This window comes from Ovis aries, chromosome 18 (assembly GCF_016772045.2).
Source record: "Ovis aries strain OAR_USU_Benz2616 breed Rambouillet chromosome 18, ARS-UI_Ramb_v3.0, whole genome shotgun sequence".
NCBI classification, from domain to species: Eukaryota; Metazoa; Chordata; class Mammalia; order Artiodactyla; family Bovidae; genus Ovis; species Ovis aries.
Genome location: NC_056071.1, coordinates 28,931,032 through 28,950,521, shown reverse-complemented (window position 1 = coordinate 28,950,521; position 19,490 = coordinate 28,931,032). Strand labels below are relative to the sequence as shown.

Here is a 19,490-nt window from a genome sequence, read left to right as displayed (position 1 = left end):
AGCAGAACTCTGGCAGACACATCTGTCTCAAGCAGGAGACAAGGTTTCACGTCCAGAGAAACCAGACAGTTCCAGCCATCATTTATGATTATACCAAGAAACAGGGAGTGGAGGATAAGGGATGGAAGCCAGCTTAAATTCCTCCAAAGAGCTGTATCAGTTGGCAAGTCTTGGCCTCAAAGAACTCCTTATCAGCCTTTCAGTACCTCTTTCAAATACGAATGAAAAAACAGGAAAAAATATGAAAAAGCAACAGAATAAAGAGATATATGAGGAGTCTTCAAAAAGAAAAAAACAACCCAAGATAAATTAGAAAAAAAATTATTAAACTTATTAGAAATAGAGATGCTTGAGGGAGAATATCAAAGTAACTCCTTAAAAACACTTATGATTACATCAACAAAACAAAAATAGAATGCTACGAATAAGGAATAATCAGGGAACAAGCTTTTAGAACTTACAGTTTGTTCATCTTTGGAGAGGACCCACAGTGACCACACTCCCGGCATTCACCCTCATATGGACCCCGCCCACTGTCAATCTGGGCTGGCCCTGTGACTTGCTTTAACCAGTAAACATGGTAGAAATGACACTGTGCCAATTCCAGATCTAAACTTTAAAAAAAGCCTGACAGCGTCCACTTTTGTGCTCTTAAAAGCCAAAAATAAGAATTTCTGACTACCTTTCTAAAGGAAGAGAAGCCACAATAAAAGACCCGGAAAGATGAGATGCCATGTGGTAAGAAGGGCCATGTGAAGAAAGAGCAGGCATCAGACATGTGAACGAAGAAGCCATGTTGGACATTCCAGTGCGTCACATGTCCAAATAACGAGTCCCAGCCACTCTCTGACTGCACAGTGAGGTCAGCAGAAAACCTGTCCAACTAAGCCTAACCAACCCACATAATCCTAAGAGAGAGAAGAAAGTGTTGTTTAAGCCATTAAGTTCTGGGGTAACTGGTTAAGCAGTAATAAAGAGCCAAAATAAAACTTATGAAGTTATGACTGTTCAAATAAAATTTTCAAAAATTGAAAGGTAAATGTTTCAGAATTTGAAATTAAGACAAAGAGACAGAATATAGTGATAACAAGATAAAAAGATTCAAGCAAGGAGGTCTAAAATCCTACTGGTAGGTATTCCAAGGTGAACAAAGAAAAGAATGGAAAGGAGAAAGTGCCACAGGAAAAAAAATATAAGAACATCCACCCAAAAAGAAAGACTCAAGAGCCCAAATTTGACAAGGTCCATCCATACTAAGTGCTCAAAAACAATGGAAAACCAAACAAACCAGGACTCAGTAAACCACTGTGATATTTCAGAACACCAAGGGAAGGACAAAGTCCTAGAAGCTTCCTGAAAGTCACGCAGAGATGACTAAGACTAAGAAGGGCACACCACTACTGACTAGACGACAGCACAGTCTGAAATTCTGAGGTGAATTTTTCAACCAAGAATTACACATTCAACCAAACTATCAATCAAGTGACGAATATAATAGCAGTTAACATTTATTGGGCGTTTATTATGCATCAGGCATTGCCCTAAATGATTTATATGTAACAACCTATTTAATCTTTACATGTCCCCCCAAATATAAGCATTACTAACATTTCTCCCATTTTGCAAATGGGAAACTGATGAAAATACTGCTAGGTAACTAGCCTAAGCTAACTAGTAATACAACTAATGAGCAGTAGATCAAGATTCAAACCGATGGTGGTCTGGCCCTTTTTTTTTTTTTAAGAAGTTAACTCAGAAATGTACCACCTCTTCATGTTTTCTTAAGATTTTACTTGACTAAAATCATTTCACTCCAGAGAAAGAAAAAGAGAAAGAAACATGAAATCTGAAAACAATGTATCTACTACTCCAGTAGAAGAGACAAGAAAAATTTCAAGATGACCGCTGAATAGCCAGCCCAGAAAAAAACCTGCTGAGACTGGTACAGAAGAAACCAAAGGCTGAAGAAGAGAGGGGAGATCTCACAGAAAAGAGACAGGACATAACTTTTTTAAACTAAGAATTATTACTAGGAAGACACCACAAAGCAAAACATTGTACAAAGGAAATATAACAGGAAACTACACTACAAAGTCCTAATGATAAGTGATGATTATTCATATGACTAAATATAAAGATGTTTTAGGAAGGGGAGGTGGGTGGGTAAGTGGGTGGTATAAGAGTTAAATCTTTATTATAGTACAAGTCACAAAATTATACCTAAATAGGTAAATCCAGAAATCCAGAGAAGTTAGAGGTGGTGGTGAGCAAGTGGGTACTTTCTGCTGCATGGAGGAGATAACATTCGAGTTAGGCCTTTAGAAGCACAAAAGGGCAGAGAGATGGCATTCTCAGGTGAAGGTAAGTAAATAAACAAAAGCAAACAATTGCAGAAGCAAGGAACAGTTACAGCAACCAGAAATATTAACAACAAAAAGGTGGTGATGGGGACAAGGGCGATTGTTTGCCTGTCCTAGTAAATATAACCAGCAGCTCCCAAGAGTGAAAAGGCTATTTTTAGTATCTAAAACAAACAAAACAATTCAACAGGAAAACAAAAACTAACTTCTAAATAAGTTGTATAATAATGAGAAATCGTCCTAATTTTATTTGTGCATGAAACAATGTATTTTAGCTCTTGAACACTTGAGAATTTTTACTTTACCTGACCCGTGGGTAGTGGTTGATCTAGCATCTCAACATCCAGGTGCTTAGGAAGGTTATATAATCTGCAGAGTTCACATATCAACCACTTCAATTGCTGACGAAGCTACAAAACACATTTCAGTAAATAAGCATTATGTTAAAGAGCCCTTAGAAGACATGAATAATGCTACAACTACTCTAACTAATCCAGTAGGAAATGGGGGAAAAAAAAGTTTACTATTGCTCAATTACAGCCTACAGATAAAATAACAATCTTAAGAAATATTTTTGGGGCTGCCTAGCAGAATGACATGAAAAAAAATGGCAGAGGAAGAGAAGGTCCAAGCACTGCCTAGTTTTCAGTTGTTAACTTCTTTTCTTAGTAACTTATAAGAGTATATTAATACATTAATGAGGCTACAGAAAACAGAAGCAGTGTTGTTGCACATGGATTATAAAATTATATATTTCACAGCCACTCATTTGAAAGTACAGAGGCAAATGTGGTCTAGCAGACAGAGCCTTGGAACCTAGGCAACCTTGGATACAGTACCTAATGTCCTGAGTCTGTCTCCTCATCTGGAAAATAAGGAAATTAAGACCTTCTCATAAGGGTAAAGATTAAAGGAAATCTGTGAAAACACTTGACACTTATAGGCTCTTAAGTGTTTGTCAAAAAAAAAAAAAAAAAAAAGGGCCTCACTAGGAAAACTCCAAAGAATAACTCCTTTCCGCTCTTATGCTTTCTAGAGCATATTTACTTTAAGTAAGCAAGGTAAATTATATGCACAAATATACTTTTCATTCTTTAAAAAATATACATTGTTTTCAATGTATAAGTTTAGCACTGATTTCAGAAGAATGGTCACTATCAGTAGACCTGGCTGGGAGCAAATAAGGCAACTTACTTCAATTGGTAAGAACAGTTTCCTAGATGTTGCCAACCAGGAAAAGAGATGAAGAGAAAGAAGCAGATTTATGAAAGACTAAGGGAAAACAGAAACAGAATTAGAATAGGCTAAACGAAGCAAAGAACAAGCCTTTCCAAAGTGGACAATGGAGCAAATGAAAATGAGGAAAGCTGAGCAGTAAATTAGTATCAAAAGTATCCTCAAGCTTAAAAAACAGCAATGCCCCCCTGTGGATTTGTTCTCCACCTGATAAGCTCTGTTCTGTGCTCAGTACATAATAAAGAGGTGGCTGGGTGAGCTGGACAGACCTGGACACTCCACCCCCTGGTACAGGAAGAACTCCCCGAGCACTGTGGGAGAGACAGCCGCATGGTGGTAGAGGTGCCCCAGGCAGTAAGCAGCAGGGCCGTACACCTCCCGGGAATTTCAACTCCATGTCCCCAAAAAGGTGTTTAAGGATCAGAAGAAGAAACTAAGACCATGGGGCAAGAATTTAAGAAATATTTAGAAGGGAGAGGAACAAGTCTTAGAAATTTACTAGATAGTTTGGGGTTGAGGCAGCAGGGGTCAGGAAACACTGGTATAAAAAAGAACTCTAAGATAGTTTCCACATTCAGGCATGGGGAACAACTTTCATTATTTCATTTTGCCCCATTCACAATCACAGAGATAAATTTTTGAGGAAAAACGAGATGGGGGTGATGGAGTACTAAGATGTAGATGAACTTAAATTTTAGATGTAATCATTTTGAACAGCCATGGCACATCTGAGTGACACTCCCTGGATCTATGTGATATATAGACAAATAATGGGTGTCAAACTCAGGAGACAAAATTTTATCTAGAGATACAAATTTAGGAATCATTGGAATATAGGCCACAATTTAAGTCCTGGGGCTAGAAGAGATTACTCAGAGAAAGCACAGAAAGAGAAGAGGTGGACCAAGAAATAAGTGCTCAGAGCAGACCAAGGCAAGGTAGCAAGAGACAGAAACAGAAGAAAGTGATTTGATGGAAATCCTCAGAGGACAGAGACAGGACTGGTCTTTTATACTGACCACTTATCCCAAAGCCTGGCACAGAGCCAGGCAAGTTTTTAAAAACACTTTTCTGTGTCCTACTACTAATAGTTTCCTGTATCCACCCAGGTTAAAAAAAGGTATGTACAAACCAGTGTACACACAGATATATATTTACTTATATATTTTTTACAGCACTGTATACATGCTTCCCTGGTGGCTTGGTCAGTAAAGAATCTGCTTCCAATGCAGGAGACTTCCTGCAGCACAGGAGACCTGGGTTCCATCCCTGGGTCTGGAAAATCCCCTGAAGTAAATGGCAACCCACTCCAGTATTCTTGCTTGGGAATTCCCATGGGCACAGGGGCCTGGTGGACTACAGCGCGTGGGATCACAAGAGGCAGACACGACTTAGTGACTGAACCACCATACAAAAGGGGCCAGATTTCAGAAAATACACTTTGCCTTGGTTTTTCACTTTAGTACATCTTGGAACGTTGCATGTGCTCTTGTGGAAAGACTGGCTGCATTAACAACATGATATTCTATCATAAAACCATACAGCAATTTTTTTTTAACCAGCTCTTTATTGGTGGACAGTAAAGCGTATGTGTTTGTTGAATGAAGGACCATTTCAAAAGGAAAGAGTCAACAGTATCAAAATGCTGCAGAAACTTTAGGACTAAAGAAGTAGTCCTGGATTTGGCAACTAGGGGTAAAAATTTTAGTACAACAAAGGTGGCAGCATCCATATTATAATGAATTAAATGTGAGAAAAGATAGCTTGTTTGATCAAGAAACTAGATTATAAAATAACTGGCAGAGAGCACAAGAAAGAGTAGAGGATGAGTTTGTTTTTTTATGTAAATACTCGTTCATAAAATTGTACCAAATTTTATATCCTATGTCATTTTACTTCAGGAGCATTTTTTGATGGAATGTTTTAGACATCAAAAAATAAGCCCACTCATTTCTACTCCTATAAAACTTACAACTTTAGATCTTTAGAAGCAACCTCCTAAAGGGAAGCATTGGTAAGGGGGCTATGTCTATTGCTCATTACCTGTCCTGTTGCCCCTCCCTTGCTGGAGATGTGAACAAATGTCTGTCTAGCTTTTAATTTTTTCCTCTAATCTTCATGGCTTTGTTATTACTCTTGTAATACTCACACTGAAGTTCCTCTGATCTTAATTTTAAAAATAGATGTTTAAACCACCTCTAACTTATTGTGACAAAAATCTGAGGTAAGTCTTTAACTTCCTCAAATGGTCAGTTCTCCCAGTACTATTCATAAAATAATCTATGCTTTACTTATTGAGTATATTTATTGAGTTCAATTTAACTGATTCTAGATTCTCAATTGCATGATTATGTTTCTAAATTTCTAACTGCCTTTACCTGTCCAGCTTAGTGCTAGTACTTGATATTTTATTTAGTATCTGGTCAGATAATTATTATTATTTACTCTTCAAAACAAACTTTAGAGTCATTTTGTCAAGTTCCAAAAATAAATCTGTTAGGATTTTTACTGGAATTGCATTCAATTTATAAACTCACATGAAGTTACAGATAACTGACATATTTACAATATGGGAGTCTGCAGATCTAGGAACACAGTTGTCAAGTCTTTAGTTCCACTCAGCAAATGTTTATAGTTTTCTTGATACAAAATTTGCACATCTAAGCTTACTCCTAAGTGTCTAATTTTCTTTGTGGCTGTCAATAAAATACCTGTCCACTGTATTTTCTGATTATAGCTGATATTTTGGAAAACTTGATTTTTATATAACAGAACTTTTAATCAATCATTTTAAAAATTGCTTTTTCAACTGACTCCTTTGGATTTAAGGTAAACAATCACGTCACCTGCAAATAATAACTCATATTCTTCTATAAGAATTTTGTGATATTGTGGAAAAACGCAAATGATATAACTTTAATAATTTTAACATCTGTTTATGTATTTACAAGCAAAAGAAAAATACTGAATAAAAAAATTGCCATCGTGTCAACAACGTTTATTATCAGGTAGAGAAAAATTAGGGTGATTTCTATTTTCCTTTTATTGTTTTTAATTTCACTAGTTCTTTCACAAGGGTCACTTAACAGTTTTATAATCAAAGAAATCTGATTTCTTTATATATTAAAAATAATTTATTTATACTCCTTTGGTTTTTACTTCAGAGTTATATAGACTCTTGACAGAAACATCAATTGGGGTCATTCTATCATTATTTTCCCCTCACATCTATCTGTCTTTTTCCCTTTTTCTATTTCCTACCTTGGATAATAGGCCCAATCAAAAATGCTTACTTAATTTCATGATTAGGATTCATGGGAAAGAGACAACCTAATTCCTGAGCTAAACTAAGACTATAGTTACAGGGAATAAAAATGAGAAACCAAGTACTAAACAGAATTTGAAGGACAAAAAAAAAAAATCTTAGAGGAGCTAAAAACTAGGTTATCAATCAAGCTTTTGTATCATATTACCTCTTAACACTTGAATTCTGTTACGTTCATGAGAAAAAAAAAAAAAAGTATCGTGGTTTATTATTTTCTCACCGAATTGTTGTTCTTAGTGTCTTCGAGACGTTCCAGAACCGAAGTCAGATTTGGATCATCAGAGTCCACAAACCATATTGGTGAAGAAGATGGATAAGATTCCTGTTACGGAGACACTGATGTTAAACACATTTACATACAGGTTAACCTGGATAGGCAAGGAAACCCCACCACCAAATGGCAAGATGATCACAAATATAAGTAAAACAGATCACAGAAAAAAAGTAACACATTAAAATCCATGTCTTTAAATTCATTAAAAATCCATGTTTTTAATTTTTTAAACAAAAATTATTAAGCTCTATAGTTTAATCTTGCCTGCTTCATGTTATATGATTTATAAGCCTTAAAAAAAGGACTTGCAGTCTGATTTAAAACAAACAGAAGAGAATATACTGCAAAAGTTGTTCCATCAAAAGCAGAAAAAAATGTTATGCAAGTACCAAGGATGATGGGTTTCCCTTCCTTTACAAAGAAAGGTCTATCATGGCATGGATTTGCCAGCTTTAACATTTTTTAAGGGCTTTAAAATCTAGAATCATAATAAATCCTTCAAGAAACAGAAACAAATTAAAAGCAAAAACAAAAATTTCCAACCTTGAAGTAGTCTATAGAGTTAAACCATACTACTTTTTGCCTTTCAGTATAATAAAGCTACATTTCTAGGCTCTATATAGATGAGATGTAACTCAATTTTTTAAACAAAGTAGAGGAATACATATCTAGGCACATGTTTTTAAATCCTTACAAATGCTAAAACTAATTTTTTAAATCCACTCACTGTATGACTTGTCTGAGTAGTGTAACTACAGAAGTTACTCTGAGATTTTTTTCTCCATTAGAAAACTGGCCCCTAAAAGCAATCCCATTTAATTTTCGCCTTTTTCCTAATAATTTCCCTTCCTTTCTTAGACTGCAAGCAAGAATGTAGTTTCTAAAGGACAGATTTCTTAAATAAGGTTAAGATTACTTCTTAAATACAGCAAGTGTTAGAAAGGCAGAACAAACAGCAGCACAGCTATCTTAGGGCTACCTTCAGTGCTCACTTGCCATGGGAGCTGGACTCTGAGACAGGCATTCTCCTTGTACAGCTACTGTCTGTGGGCTCCCACTCATCGAGGTCAGTTGTGTTCTTGAACACTGTGATAAGCTGCCTCTAAAATGGCCCCAATAATCCTAACCAACCTCCTGGTATTCACTCCCTTATATAATTCCCTCCCCTAGATCTAACTCACTTATAACAAGCAGAATACAGTAAAGTAACAGATGTCACCTCTGAAATCAGGTTACAAAAAGATGGGAAGTTCTGTCTTGCTTACCCTTCCTTGCTCTTTCATTTGTTCCCCCAATGGAAAACAGTTCCCTATGGAGAAATACAAACCCACTGGGCAAGGGATTGAAGAAGCCTCTGACCAAGTACCAACTAGAATTTGAGGCCCTCAGACCAACAGCGTTTGAGATGAATCCTACCAACAAGTGCATGAATGAACCTGGAGGTGGAGAGGACTGTCCTGTCCTGCCTTGAGATGACTACAGCCTCAGCCAACACCTTGAATGCCTGGTCAGGTACCCTGAGCCAAGGAACCCAGGTAAGTCACACAGTTTTTTAACCCATAATCAAAATGAGATAATGAGAGATAGTGAGATAATGTCTGTTTTAAGCTGCTAAACTAGTTGCAGAGCAATAAATAATTCAAACACCATAAAACTCCAATATTTTATTACGTCACACAAACTGAATACTACCTAGAAATGCTATTACTATCCACATACTTTTTTAAAGCACAATTACGTGTTGATTTTTTTAAGTTAACGAATTAAGCATTACACATTTCCACCTACTAACATTTACTCTGTTCATTTGTACTGCTTTCTGTTACATATTAGGGAAAGCCATTATTATTAGTATTAGCTGCAGCTAGATCTAGTCACAGAAACATGACAATTTTACATAGTTTTAAAGAAGCACTGCTTTGAGAATTATAATCTCAATTATAACATAGTTGGAGCCACAGAATATTTTTAAATATTTTTAAAGCATTTTACCAAATGTTCTTTAAAGAAAAAAAGTTGAAATAGAACATCATTATATCCATTCAGCAATGGTTTATTTCTGTATCCCCATCCCTCAAACTCTTACTGTGTTCCAAATCTCTTTAAGGCTAAAACGTAGATGGTCTTCAAAATTAATCCCATTTTTAGTGAGAATTACTTAACTGAATATCACATTTTCCTCAAAGTCTTCAGCCTAATCTGGAGAATACACTATCTAGACCATTCTGTTTTATATTTGTATTTTCTTTAGTCTTAAAAAAAGAAAAAGAAAAAACTACATTTCGAGCTTCATTGCATTGATTAAAGTTCTGCATAAGCAAAAGAAAATATATCAACTGGTGTTCTGGGCTAAAACCCCTCAAAACCATATTATGAAAATTACAAAAAGAAAAGAAATACTGAGATCAGTTACTACCTATGCCATATTTTTCTAATCCTAGACAAAAGACAGGATATATAGTAGGTCTAAGTAACTCTGTTAACAGTTCCCTAAGCAGGGCCCTTGGACTCCAAGGTCCAAACTATTTCTATGGGAATACTAAGATGTTCATTGCCTTTTGCACACTTAACATTCTTACCAAAGGTGCCAATACAACGGTGTGTACCTTAGCACAGATAAAGGCAGTGACACCAAACTATACTTGAAGTCATGCTATTATTCACCACTATGCATTAAAGGTGTTTCAAAGAAGAAAAAGGCACTTCACTTACGAACGTCTGTGATGAGGCAGTTATTTTACTAAATCTCAATCCTTATGTCTTTTTAATATTGCAGTGATGAAATGGGCACACACGAGCATTGCTACAGAATACATGAGAGAGCACTTGTGTGTTTGAGTTGTGAGCTGAACTAACCACTTTGACAGGACACCATTTTCACTTGAAAGAATGACTGTCAAACAATGGTTATTCCAACTTGGGTTTCTGATAGGCTATTTTCTCAAAAAAAGAATGAAGAGAACCTGTCATTTCAAGGAAAACCCAAGGCAGTATTTATTGCCAATAATAAAATTCAAGCTTTTAAGCAAAAATTAGAAGTTTGTAAAGCCTGTTTCTACCATGTGAGCCTGACAGCTTCCCAAGAGTATTTTTATGAGGGTGATGATGATATTAGTGGATATAATGTTATGTTATATAATGAAATGTATTAACATTTATAAGATTCCAGTGAACTAATATTTTCCAAATAATAACGCATGATGTCATATCATGCAAGGGTGAAAGATCCAGTCAAAATCTAGGAAAAACGAAGTTTGGGTACAGTATCCAAAAAGAATGTCTACAGCTATCTAAAATGGCTATTAAAATACTTCTTTTTCCAATCAAGTATCTGTGTGAGGCTAGATTTTCTTATTATTATTTCAACCACAACAACATACCACCATAGACTGAATGCAGAGGCAAATGACAGACCAGATATCAAAGAGTTTAACCCCCAAAAAATGTAAAATTGCGCCACTATTCTCATTAAAACTGCTGCCTGTCCCCATCCGCCAACCTTTCCCCCCCACTCACTTTCAGAATTTCTTCCTTGTAAGAAACATCCTTTTACCATTCTGTATTAACGTGGTTCCACTGAGGATACTTTTCCTATCCCCTTTCCATCTTCCTACCTTCCTCTCTTGACCCAAAACCTGATTACCGGCCTCTACCAGCCTATCCTATTCCTGATTAGCTGTCAGATGAGCTAAACTAGGCAAATCTGGGTCTTCTCTGGGACTAAAGCCCTCTTTCTCAGAGATCTAGCATCACAAGGTCAATGCTGGCCAACAGGGGTAGTCAGCATTTATCTTGCTAAATGGAGAGGGTTAAAAGAAACCAACGGAGAAGGCAATGGCAAGCCACTCCAGTCCTCTTGCCTGGAAAATCCCATGGACGGAGGAGCCTGGTAGGCTGCAGTCCATGGGGTCGTAAAATGAAGAGTTGAACACGACTGAACAACTTCACTTTCACTTTTCACTTTCATGCATTGGAGAAGGAAATGGCAACCCACTCCAGTGTTCTTGCCTGGAGAATCCCAGGGAGGGCGGAGCCTGGTGGGCTGCCCTCTATGGGGTCGCACAGAGTAGGACACAACTGAAACGACTTAGCAGCAGCAGCAAAAAAAACCAAACTGTTTTCTAGAGGGTCATAAATATTTACACTTTTTGCCTTGACTATGAGAATGCTCTTTTCACTTGACACTTGTTAACATTATTGCCAATCTGATAAATAAAAGCTGCTACCTGAAAGGGAAAAAAAAGTTCCTATAATATAATGTGTTACAACATCTCCAAAAACCAATTCATCAATAAGAAAGGAAAGTTATCACTACTAGGAAATTTTCAAAGGATATTACCTATATACGTGGGGATTTAGCTCAATCTAGTAATGTTTAAGGCATTATTTAAAACAGAAAAAAAACAGAAACCACTGATAGTAGGGACATGACTGACTCAATGCTAAAGCCATATAATGAGACAGCACACAATAATTGAAGACATTGTAAAGTAATGGTTACTACAAAGGTCTACAATATTATTGAGTAAAAAAAAAAAATCAGATTATAAAATAATCTGACTTTTTTAAGAGAGAGGGAATCTACATAAATAGAAGAGAAAAAATATGACCAGTTGACAATACATACATCAAAGTCTGGATAGTGGTGTGTTCTGAATGGTAGAATTACAGGCAATTTTTTTTTCTAGTTTTGCTTATCTGGTTTCTAGATTTCTTAATTAAATAAAAATGTCTTGTCTTCCACATTATAAAGTATCCACTACCATCACCTCTGGAAACTGAACTTTCAACACAAATTCTACATCATGGTCAAGGCTTGTTCAGTGTAACGTTTAAAAGACAATCCACATACTTTGAAAGGCATCTAAAATTATTACCGAAACTTAGAAACCTAAGCATTAATGCTTTCAACCTCTTATACTTCAAGCTTTTAAATTTTTACAAGATTAATAACTAAGCTTTCTATCTTGAAAAGATAGTTTCCTTACTATTTCTCTTTAAAATGACCCATGATATGCAATTTTTAAACAATGGATGGTGCTGAAAAATCCCAATATAAGTTCAAGCAACTTTCCCCACATTAAATGTTTAAATGCTTCTAACACAGCTCTTTCTCTCCACAGTTATGAAAATTTTAGACAATTATCTAAGCATCTAATTATTCAGGGACCCTGTTTTTCCTCAATTTTATTAATACTATTGTTTTTATAGTAACTTTAAGGCTTGAAGGATAAAGTTGTCTGTGATCACCACCTTAAAAGTTACCATAATTGGACAAATGACAAAGAAGCTCGCCACCATTGCCAGCATAAAATGCTGTGTTGTTGTCCTAATCTAAGACAACATAACTCAAGGTCAATCAAACCGACCTTTGCTTCTCATTAAGGAGCTTGCCTTGTTCAGAAATAACTATCTATTTTCCACACAAATCCACTACAAGACCAATGTGCAGCTCTATATCAAGCACCTGCCAGCAAAACTGCCTGCCAGAATGCTCAGTTTCTGGTATTTTTCCAAATGATATGAAATCCTTGGAGATGGCTGTGTCTTAACTTTTGAAAATTGACGCACATACTTCTTGTTGAAGGTTCAGAGGTCTAACAACTGTAACACTTCTAGAGAACAGTTATAGGACACGTTATTTTCACACTTTGCCGTTCAATAAATGTGGGATGGAGAATGAAATAAACTGACAGAATTACCATATGGCACCATATAAAATCCTAAATGACCTGACAACATTAAAAAAGCTATCCCCTCCCCCAAAAAAGAAAAAGAGACTGCTCCCTGATAATCATTTTACAAGTAAACAATGTACAACCAAGTATCTAACATGACTGAAACCCACAGAAGCAGAGTAAATACACTAATATTTGGTAAAAGAATACTGCATACACACTCCTGTGATCTGAAAATGTTAACTGTTTGAGGAGCAAATTACAGCTAATTAAAACTTCATTCTAAATGAACTGAAGCAGAGAAATCAAAAGTGCTGAAAAAGATTCAAACCACTGAATCTGCAGAAACCACTGGTTTCCTTGGTTCCGAGTCTGCTTTGTCTTTCAAAATAATCTTTTAGAAGAGAACACAGAACACTATTACAATGGCCTTGGAAAAAGAGACCTCTGCTTTACCACTCTGATTCTCCAATAATGCTTTATTTGGCAGGGACTATTTAAATTCAATTCCCAGCCCTTCAACCAGCTGACATTTATCTAACACTATCCTTTTCCAGGTCTAAGGAAGTTTAACAAAGAAAAGAAAAAATCAAATTACTAAAGGATACACCATTCACAAAATGGAAACCTAAATCTCCTCTTCATATATCTGTTCCTTTCAAGGAAGGTCATAAAAATGGGGATGAGGGAGACTAGATACAAACTAGGAATTTGACTCTATATTATAAACTGGTCAAATGAATGGAAACAATGATTCCTCTGGAGTGAAAGTACCATTTAAGCACTTAACATGACAGTTCTGATACTTCCAAAAGATTCTCCAGGAGTTCAAACTGGAAAAGCAATCTGTCCCAGGAGAACAGACCAAAGAAAAGGTCTTGAGCTTTTCAGTCAAGTTTTGTTATTTCCCTTGTATAACACTGTCAGGGCTACTTTTTTTTATCAGTGTAAAGACAAGAAACATCAAAAATTAAACAGCACTGGTTCATTTCCCATGAAAAGCTATTAAAAAGTACTTTCAAACCAGTGTTATTCAGCCACTAATGACATCATCACTTTTATATTTATAGAGATTATTATCACTGTTAAAGAAGTCTCCTAAATACGTTCTCATGTGGATCAAAAAGTATTATCTATTTCATAGAAAAATACAGTAAAAGTAGTAGTTTGCTTGAGGTCCCAAAGACTAAAAGTAAAAAAAATTTTTCCCATCTCCTAAACTCAGAGCTCTAACATTTTTAATTTAGTATCTTGCTGTTGGGGTGGGGAAAAGAGTACCCTTTTTGGCAATGATGAATAGAAATTTAATTAGTTAAACAAAAAAATGTTCCACCACAAATAGCCTGGCAAATAGCCACTCATAAAGAGTAATGATTTATGCTATACAAATAATAAAGTATTGTGAGGTTTTATTTGTTTACCAGCTAATTTACTTCCTGGGGGGGATTTCTCACTTTAAAACAGTGATTCCCTACCAAGAGTTCCCAGATGGCAAGAAGTCCATAAAAGGAGTAATGGAGTTGCCAAGTTATGCTAAATATTTCAAAAGAACTAAAACAAAGTACTATACTGGCTCTGAATAAGGCTGCACAGGTTATTAAAATGACCTGCTTTGCTTTTAGGTGTGATCATAACAACTGGATGTTAGCTCTGACTGGCAATTAAATCTATTTACTGAAAATGGAAAAAATAACTTTTTAAGTCTGCATGACAAACTTTTTTATCATGAGTTCACAGAAAACAAGTAAAAAAAAGACTCCTTGAAGTTGAATTTAGCCCTCTTTCCCCTTCGTATCTAAGATTAGGACAAATTCATGAAACAGAAAAGAAATTTAGTTCCACTCCCTTGGCCTAAAGAGTACACTTTTGTCTGTTTTTTTTTTTACTTCTTAAACCACTTTCATGTGAAGTCAAATTGAAGATTTCCTATCAAGTCCTAAGTGGCCTTTCAAATATTTATGCACTACCCAAGACACTTTCTTGATGTTTTCTCTGCCCTTTTGACCAGTTCTTGGCAGTTAACTTATTAAGATTAAGTAGTTAAGATTTTTGTTCAAAGAGAATGTAGCTAAAATGGTGGCCATATTGCCAACAACACAAATATTACTGAGCATTTACTGAGTGGAGGATGAAAAGCAAAACCACTGACTAGTCTCCCCCGCCACCATGAAAAAGACTTTCCAAAAAACCCACCACCGTATTATAACAGAATATCAGAAAACATAACCAAAGCAGCAGTTAAGGACTATAGGAGGCAGGAAGGGAAATAGACACACTGTACGACTAGAGAGCCTTGGGGATGGTCAGACATGTCAGGACAGAATGAGTTGGGGAAAGGGGCACATTCCACATGGGGAAACTGCTGATGCAGAAGCCTGAAAGAAAAAGGGGCACCATATCTTTAGAGGATTACTCAAATTGACATGCATGTGTGTAAGAAACAACTAATGAGGTACCATTCACGCAAACGTTATAGAAAGTGCCTAAGGATGCTTCTTGGTAAGCATGGAGAAGACAGGGCCTGGCAAGAACTCAATAAATATTTGGGAATAAGAGGAAAAGTTTTGTTTTTTTTAAATAGATCAAACAGTACATTTTTAACAGCTAAAACTTTTTAGATTATAGCAAATCAAACACAGTAGGCAAATCCTGGCATTTGAAATCCAACCCCACTCTTTCCTTGCTCCTTCCCCTCTAAGAAAATGGTATCAACAACAGCAAACTGTATTGATTTTATCTAAACACTAAGCCATGCCTAAAGTCTTTATCTTTTAAAGATACACACCGAAATATTTACAGATGAAGTGCTATGTCTGGAATCTGCTTCAAAATAATCCAAGGTGGGGCAGAGATGAAATAAGATTGGCCAAAACTTTATCACTGTTGTTCAAGTTCTCCATGCTACTGAACTTCTTGAATATGTTTGATGTTCCTCCATAATAATGTTATTAACACAGCATCTACAATGATAATTATCTTCTGATAATGTGTCATAATTCACTGACACCTCAATTTGAGTAGTTTGTATTAATGGTACCAAATCCTCCTTTTGCCAGGCATCTCTCACTTCGTGCTCCACTCCCTAATCCATGTCATCATTCAGTATCTTTGTGTGCAGCTGACTCTATCAGCCTCCAATATGGTTCTCAATAGGGCACTGCTGGCACTTGAAGTGGGATAATTCTGTCTGGCAGACTGCCTGAATATTACACTTGGCATCCCTGTACCCCTGCCACTTAAATGCCAGCTCAGCACAGCAATACCACCATCCCACCCCCACCAGAATAACCAAAACCACACACACATTTCCTAATGCCACTCACTAAAGAGAACTACTCCTAGTCCTGGATGGTAAATACATCTTCCCATTTACCTGAGCTTGCACCTCCCCAGGAGCCTACAAGTTCAGTTTGTCATTTAAACCAGCCCTACTTTTTCCCAGCCATCCTTCAACTTGTGCCAGAATAATCATCATTCAGATCAGCCAGTCTCTTTATTATCACCTACTTTGTGCTCACTACTACTTCCTGTTTTCCATTCTTGGAAAATGTTCTCCTTCATCCGCCTATATCCTGGGCTTCTCAAGTCTCATTATAACGTCTCTATTCCTAAGCCAACCACATTTTCAAAGCTGTGGTGTCTTTTTCCGGATGGAGTTTCCTCTGCCTGAAATGCCCTTTGGCTCCCTTCCAAAATTCGACTCACCTGTGAAAACCCAACTCCACAAATCCGCCTCTCCTCAAGGCCCTTTCTGAAGCGCCCCCTGCCCCCCAACCAAAGTCAAAGTTAATTGCTCTCTTTGGCGTTCGCGAGCATACCAAAGAACTTGATCACTTTGTTGTGTAAAACTCTTCCCTCAAGAAGCCTAAGTTCTGAAAGCAGGGACTGCTCTACCCATTTTCTCGAAACCAGCGCCTAGAAGAGAACACCTCAGTACAGCTCTTTATTGTAACTTTTTTTTTTTTAATATACACCTGCTCCCCGGTATTCTGAAAACTATTTTAATATTATCATAACCTCAAGGCCTTTGCAGACTCCGGAGCACCAGGTACTCTGTAGGACTTACCTACCTACTAACTTAACCAAAGGGAGTTTAACGACGCTAGAGTCAGCTTTAACCGTATTTACAGAGGAACATGAAACCACCACCTTGACTCCTGTTATAATAAGCGGCACATCCCGCAGTTTGGAACCGATACCGTAGGTCAATTTCACAATGAACATCCTCATCATACACTTTTATGAGGAAACTTATTTAACTTTTTTTTTTTTTTACGGGTTTGTCACGAGCTTTCCGCCGAAGCAAATGAGAGAGCTTTAAAGGATCTTTCCGACTTTGCGACATAAAAACGATCTTTCTGGGCAGCAGATTTGGGCACGGATCTCCTTTCCCCTGCTCCCGATTTACCACAGGAGGGGCTACACAAACATCCCCCAGAACACCTGCCGCATCCAAGGTCCAACGCGCCTTCGGAACGCGTTAGCGCGGAGCCAGGCCAGCGGGAAGGGAATCATTCAAACAGCGCCAGAGGCTGCATTCTAAACTTTCCCCCCACAAACGCGTCAGTTTTCAATGTTAGTTTCTCCTTAAACCCAAACTTAAAAAATAACGGGGGGAATAGAAGGAACCAGGGAAACCTGACTGGAGAAGGACGTGTTCAAACTTGAGGGCCTTTCGCCTGCCCCGCCGGGGCTCAAACAACAGCCGACCCGCGGGCCGCGGCCCCCGGGGGCAGGCCCCTGGCTGTGGGAGGCCATGGCGACCCGGCGAGAGCTCGGCCGCCTCGAGGTGCGGCGACCGGGGCCGCGAGGGGCCAGCAGCCCCAAACCCAGCCCCGCCGGGAAAGCCGGAGAAACGCGCCTCCTCCCAGCCCAGCCGCGCGCAGTCCCGGCGGGGCCCCAGCCGGGCCCCTCACCGGGAAAAGGGGCGGACCCGCCCCGCCCCGCCCAGGGTCCGAGGGGCCTCTCCGGGGCAGCCTCCCCTTTGTCCGAGCACTCGGGGCGCCCCTTTCCTCCCCGGCCCGGCCCTGAGGGGCTGCGGCCGGGTGCCTCACCGTGATGTTGCAGTGGAGTGTGAGCGGCGGCGGCGGGGAGTGCGGGCTGCCCGGCGGCGCCGGTGGCGGCACCAGGAACTGGCAATGCAGTTCGTCCAGCTTCCAGCTGACGATGCGGAATCGCTCGTGGTTCTTGTCGAAGATGGACGCCAGGAACTTCAGCTCGGCCTTGAGCCCTGATACGGACATCTTCCCCTCATCTCCGGCGGGAGGGGTGCGGAAGGGGAGCCGGGCCCGGAGCCGCCGTCACGGCCGCGACCGCCCCGCGGGGCCGGCCCGGGCCGCGCTCTCGCGGCTCCGCCTCTCCTCGCCGCCGCGGCCCGCGTCGGATCGGGGCTGGAAAATGGCGAGGGACGCTGAGGCCTCAACGAGCGGCGGTGTGGCGGCCTGGGCGGCTGCTCCCTTTGTAACTGACTCCACCGGCAGGAGGCGGCGGCCCCGTGGCTTAAAAGGGCAACAGCGACACCACCCCCGCTACCGCCTGGGAAAGGGCTGCCCCCACCCCGCCCCCTCCCCTCCCCTCCCCTCCCCCTCCCCTCCCCTCCCCCTCCCCTCCCCTCCTCCCCTCCCCTCCCCTCCCCTCCCCTCCCCTCCCCTCCCCTCCCCTCCCCTCCCCTCCCCTCCCCTCCCCGGCTCTCCTGCGCGTCCCCGTTCCGGCGCGTGCGCGCGGCTGAGGCGCGCGCCCGCCTGGTCGCCCCTTCCTCCTTGTGACCCAGCCCCCTTCCCCACGGCCCATCTCCTCTGCTCGCCCCCACGGACGCCAGGGTTAGGCCAGCTTGTACCCTGGCCCCTAATAACCAGAAGGACCCGGAGACCCCCGCGCGCCCCTGTCCCCCAGCCTGGGACCATACACGTGCCCGGCCTATCGCGCCGGCCACGTCGGCGGGGCGGCGGCCACGCGCCGGTCCCTAGGGGCGGGGCTCCGCGAGGCTCTGAGCGGGCCACCCACTCACCTGACCCAGCCCGGGGCCCTCCCAGATAGGAGGCTGCAGACAGCACTCCGGACCCAAATCGGCCCACTTAGCTGCATCTCCGCTACTCTCATCCTAGTCACCTAGTCACCTAGCCACCACTTCTCTATCTAGCCTGAGTTCCTGCCAGGACCTTCTCACCGGACTCTGCCCACTCTTTTGCTCTCAAGCAATCCTTTTACCGATGATGGTAATTTGGTCCCTGCCAGCTGCTCCCTCCCACCTCTCGCAATTTCATCCTTTCAGTACCCACTACCTCTGTTCACTCTGGCATTCATTTTTCTCTCCCTCTTTCCTGTCTCGAGCTTAAGATAACTCTCTCCACCTCCCATGGAGGCAGGGCTGGCCTATTTTCAGTGAAGTCTTAGCTCAGGGCCTTCCTGAATACCTAATCTAAAATAGCCTTCTAGTCACCCTGTATCATACCATCCTATGTTAATTTTGCTGGACACATCACTATCTGATATTTTTCCTGTTTATTCGTTTTTTTCCCCAACGTGAATGTCTTATCCAGAGCCATAGTCCCAGGACCTAGACTGAGGCCTTTTATATAATAGACACTCAGTGTTACTGAATGAATGCTCCTATCTGG

At 39.9% G+C, this 19,490-nt stretch overlaps 1 protein-coding gene across 5 annotated transcripts in view; it reads right to left on the bottom strand.

Moving 5' to 3' along the window:
• The window catches only part of UBE2Q2 (ubiquitin conjugating enzyme E2 Q2), a 61,642-nt gene extending 43,294 nt beyond the window's left edge, over positions 1 to 18,348 (bottom strand). For 3 of the 5 annotated variants that reach the window (XM_060401710.1, XM_004017823.5, XM_012098644.4), the window contains exons 1-3: positions 17,928 to 18,348; positions 7,142 to 7,243; positions 2,666 to 2,770 (exon numbers count right to left, since the gene is read on the bottom strand). In XM_060401710.1, coding sequence (XP_060257693.1) covers positions 2,666 to 2,770; positions 7,142 to 7,243; positions 17,928 to 18,116 — 396 coding nt within the window. In that variant the 5' untranslated portion in view covers positions 18,117 to 18,348. The remainder of the gene's footprint in view (positions 1 to 2,665; positions 2,771 to 7,141; positions 7,244 to 17,927) is intronic. The other 2 variants (XM_060401711.1, XM_004017824.5) reach the window with 1 other exon arrangement.
• Positions 18,349 to 19,490: the final 1,142 nt, after the last annotated feature.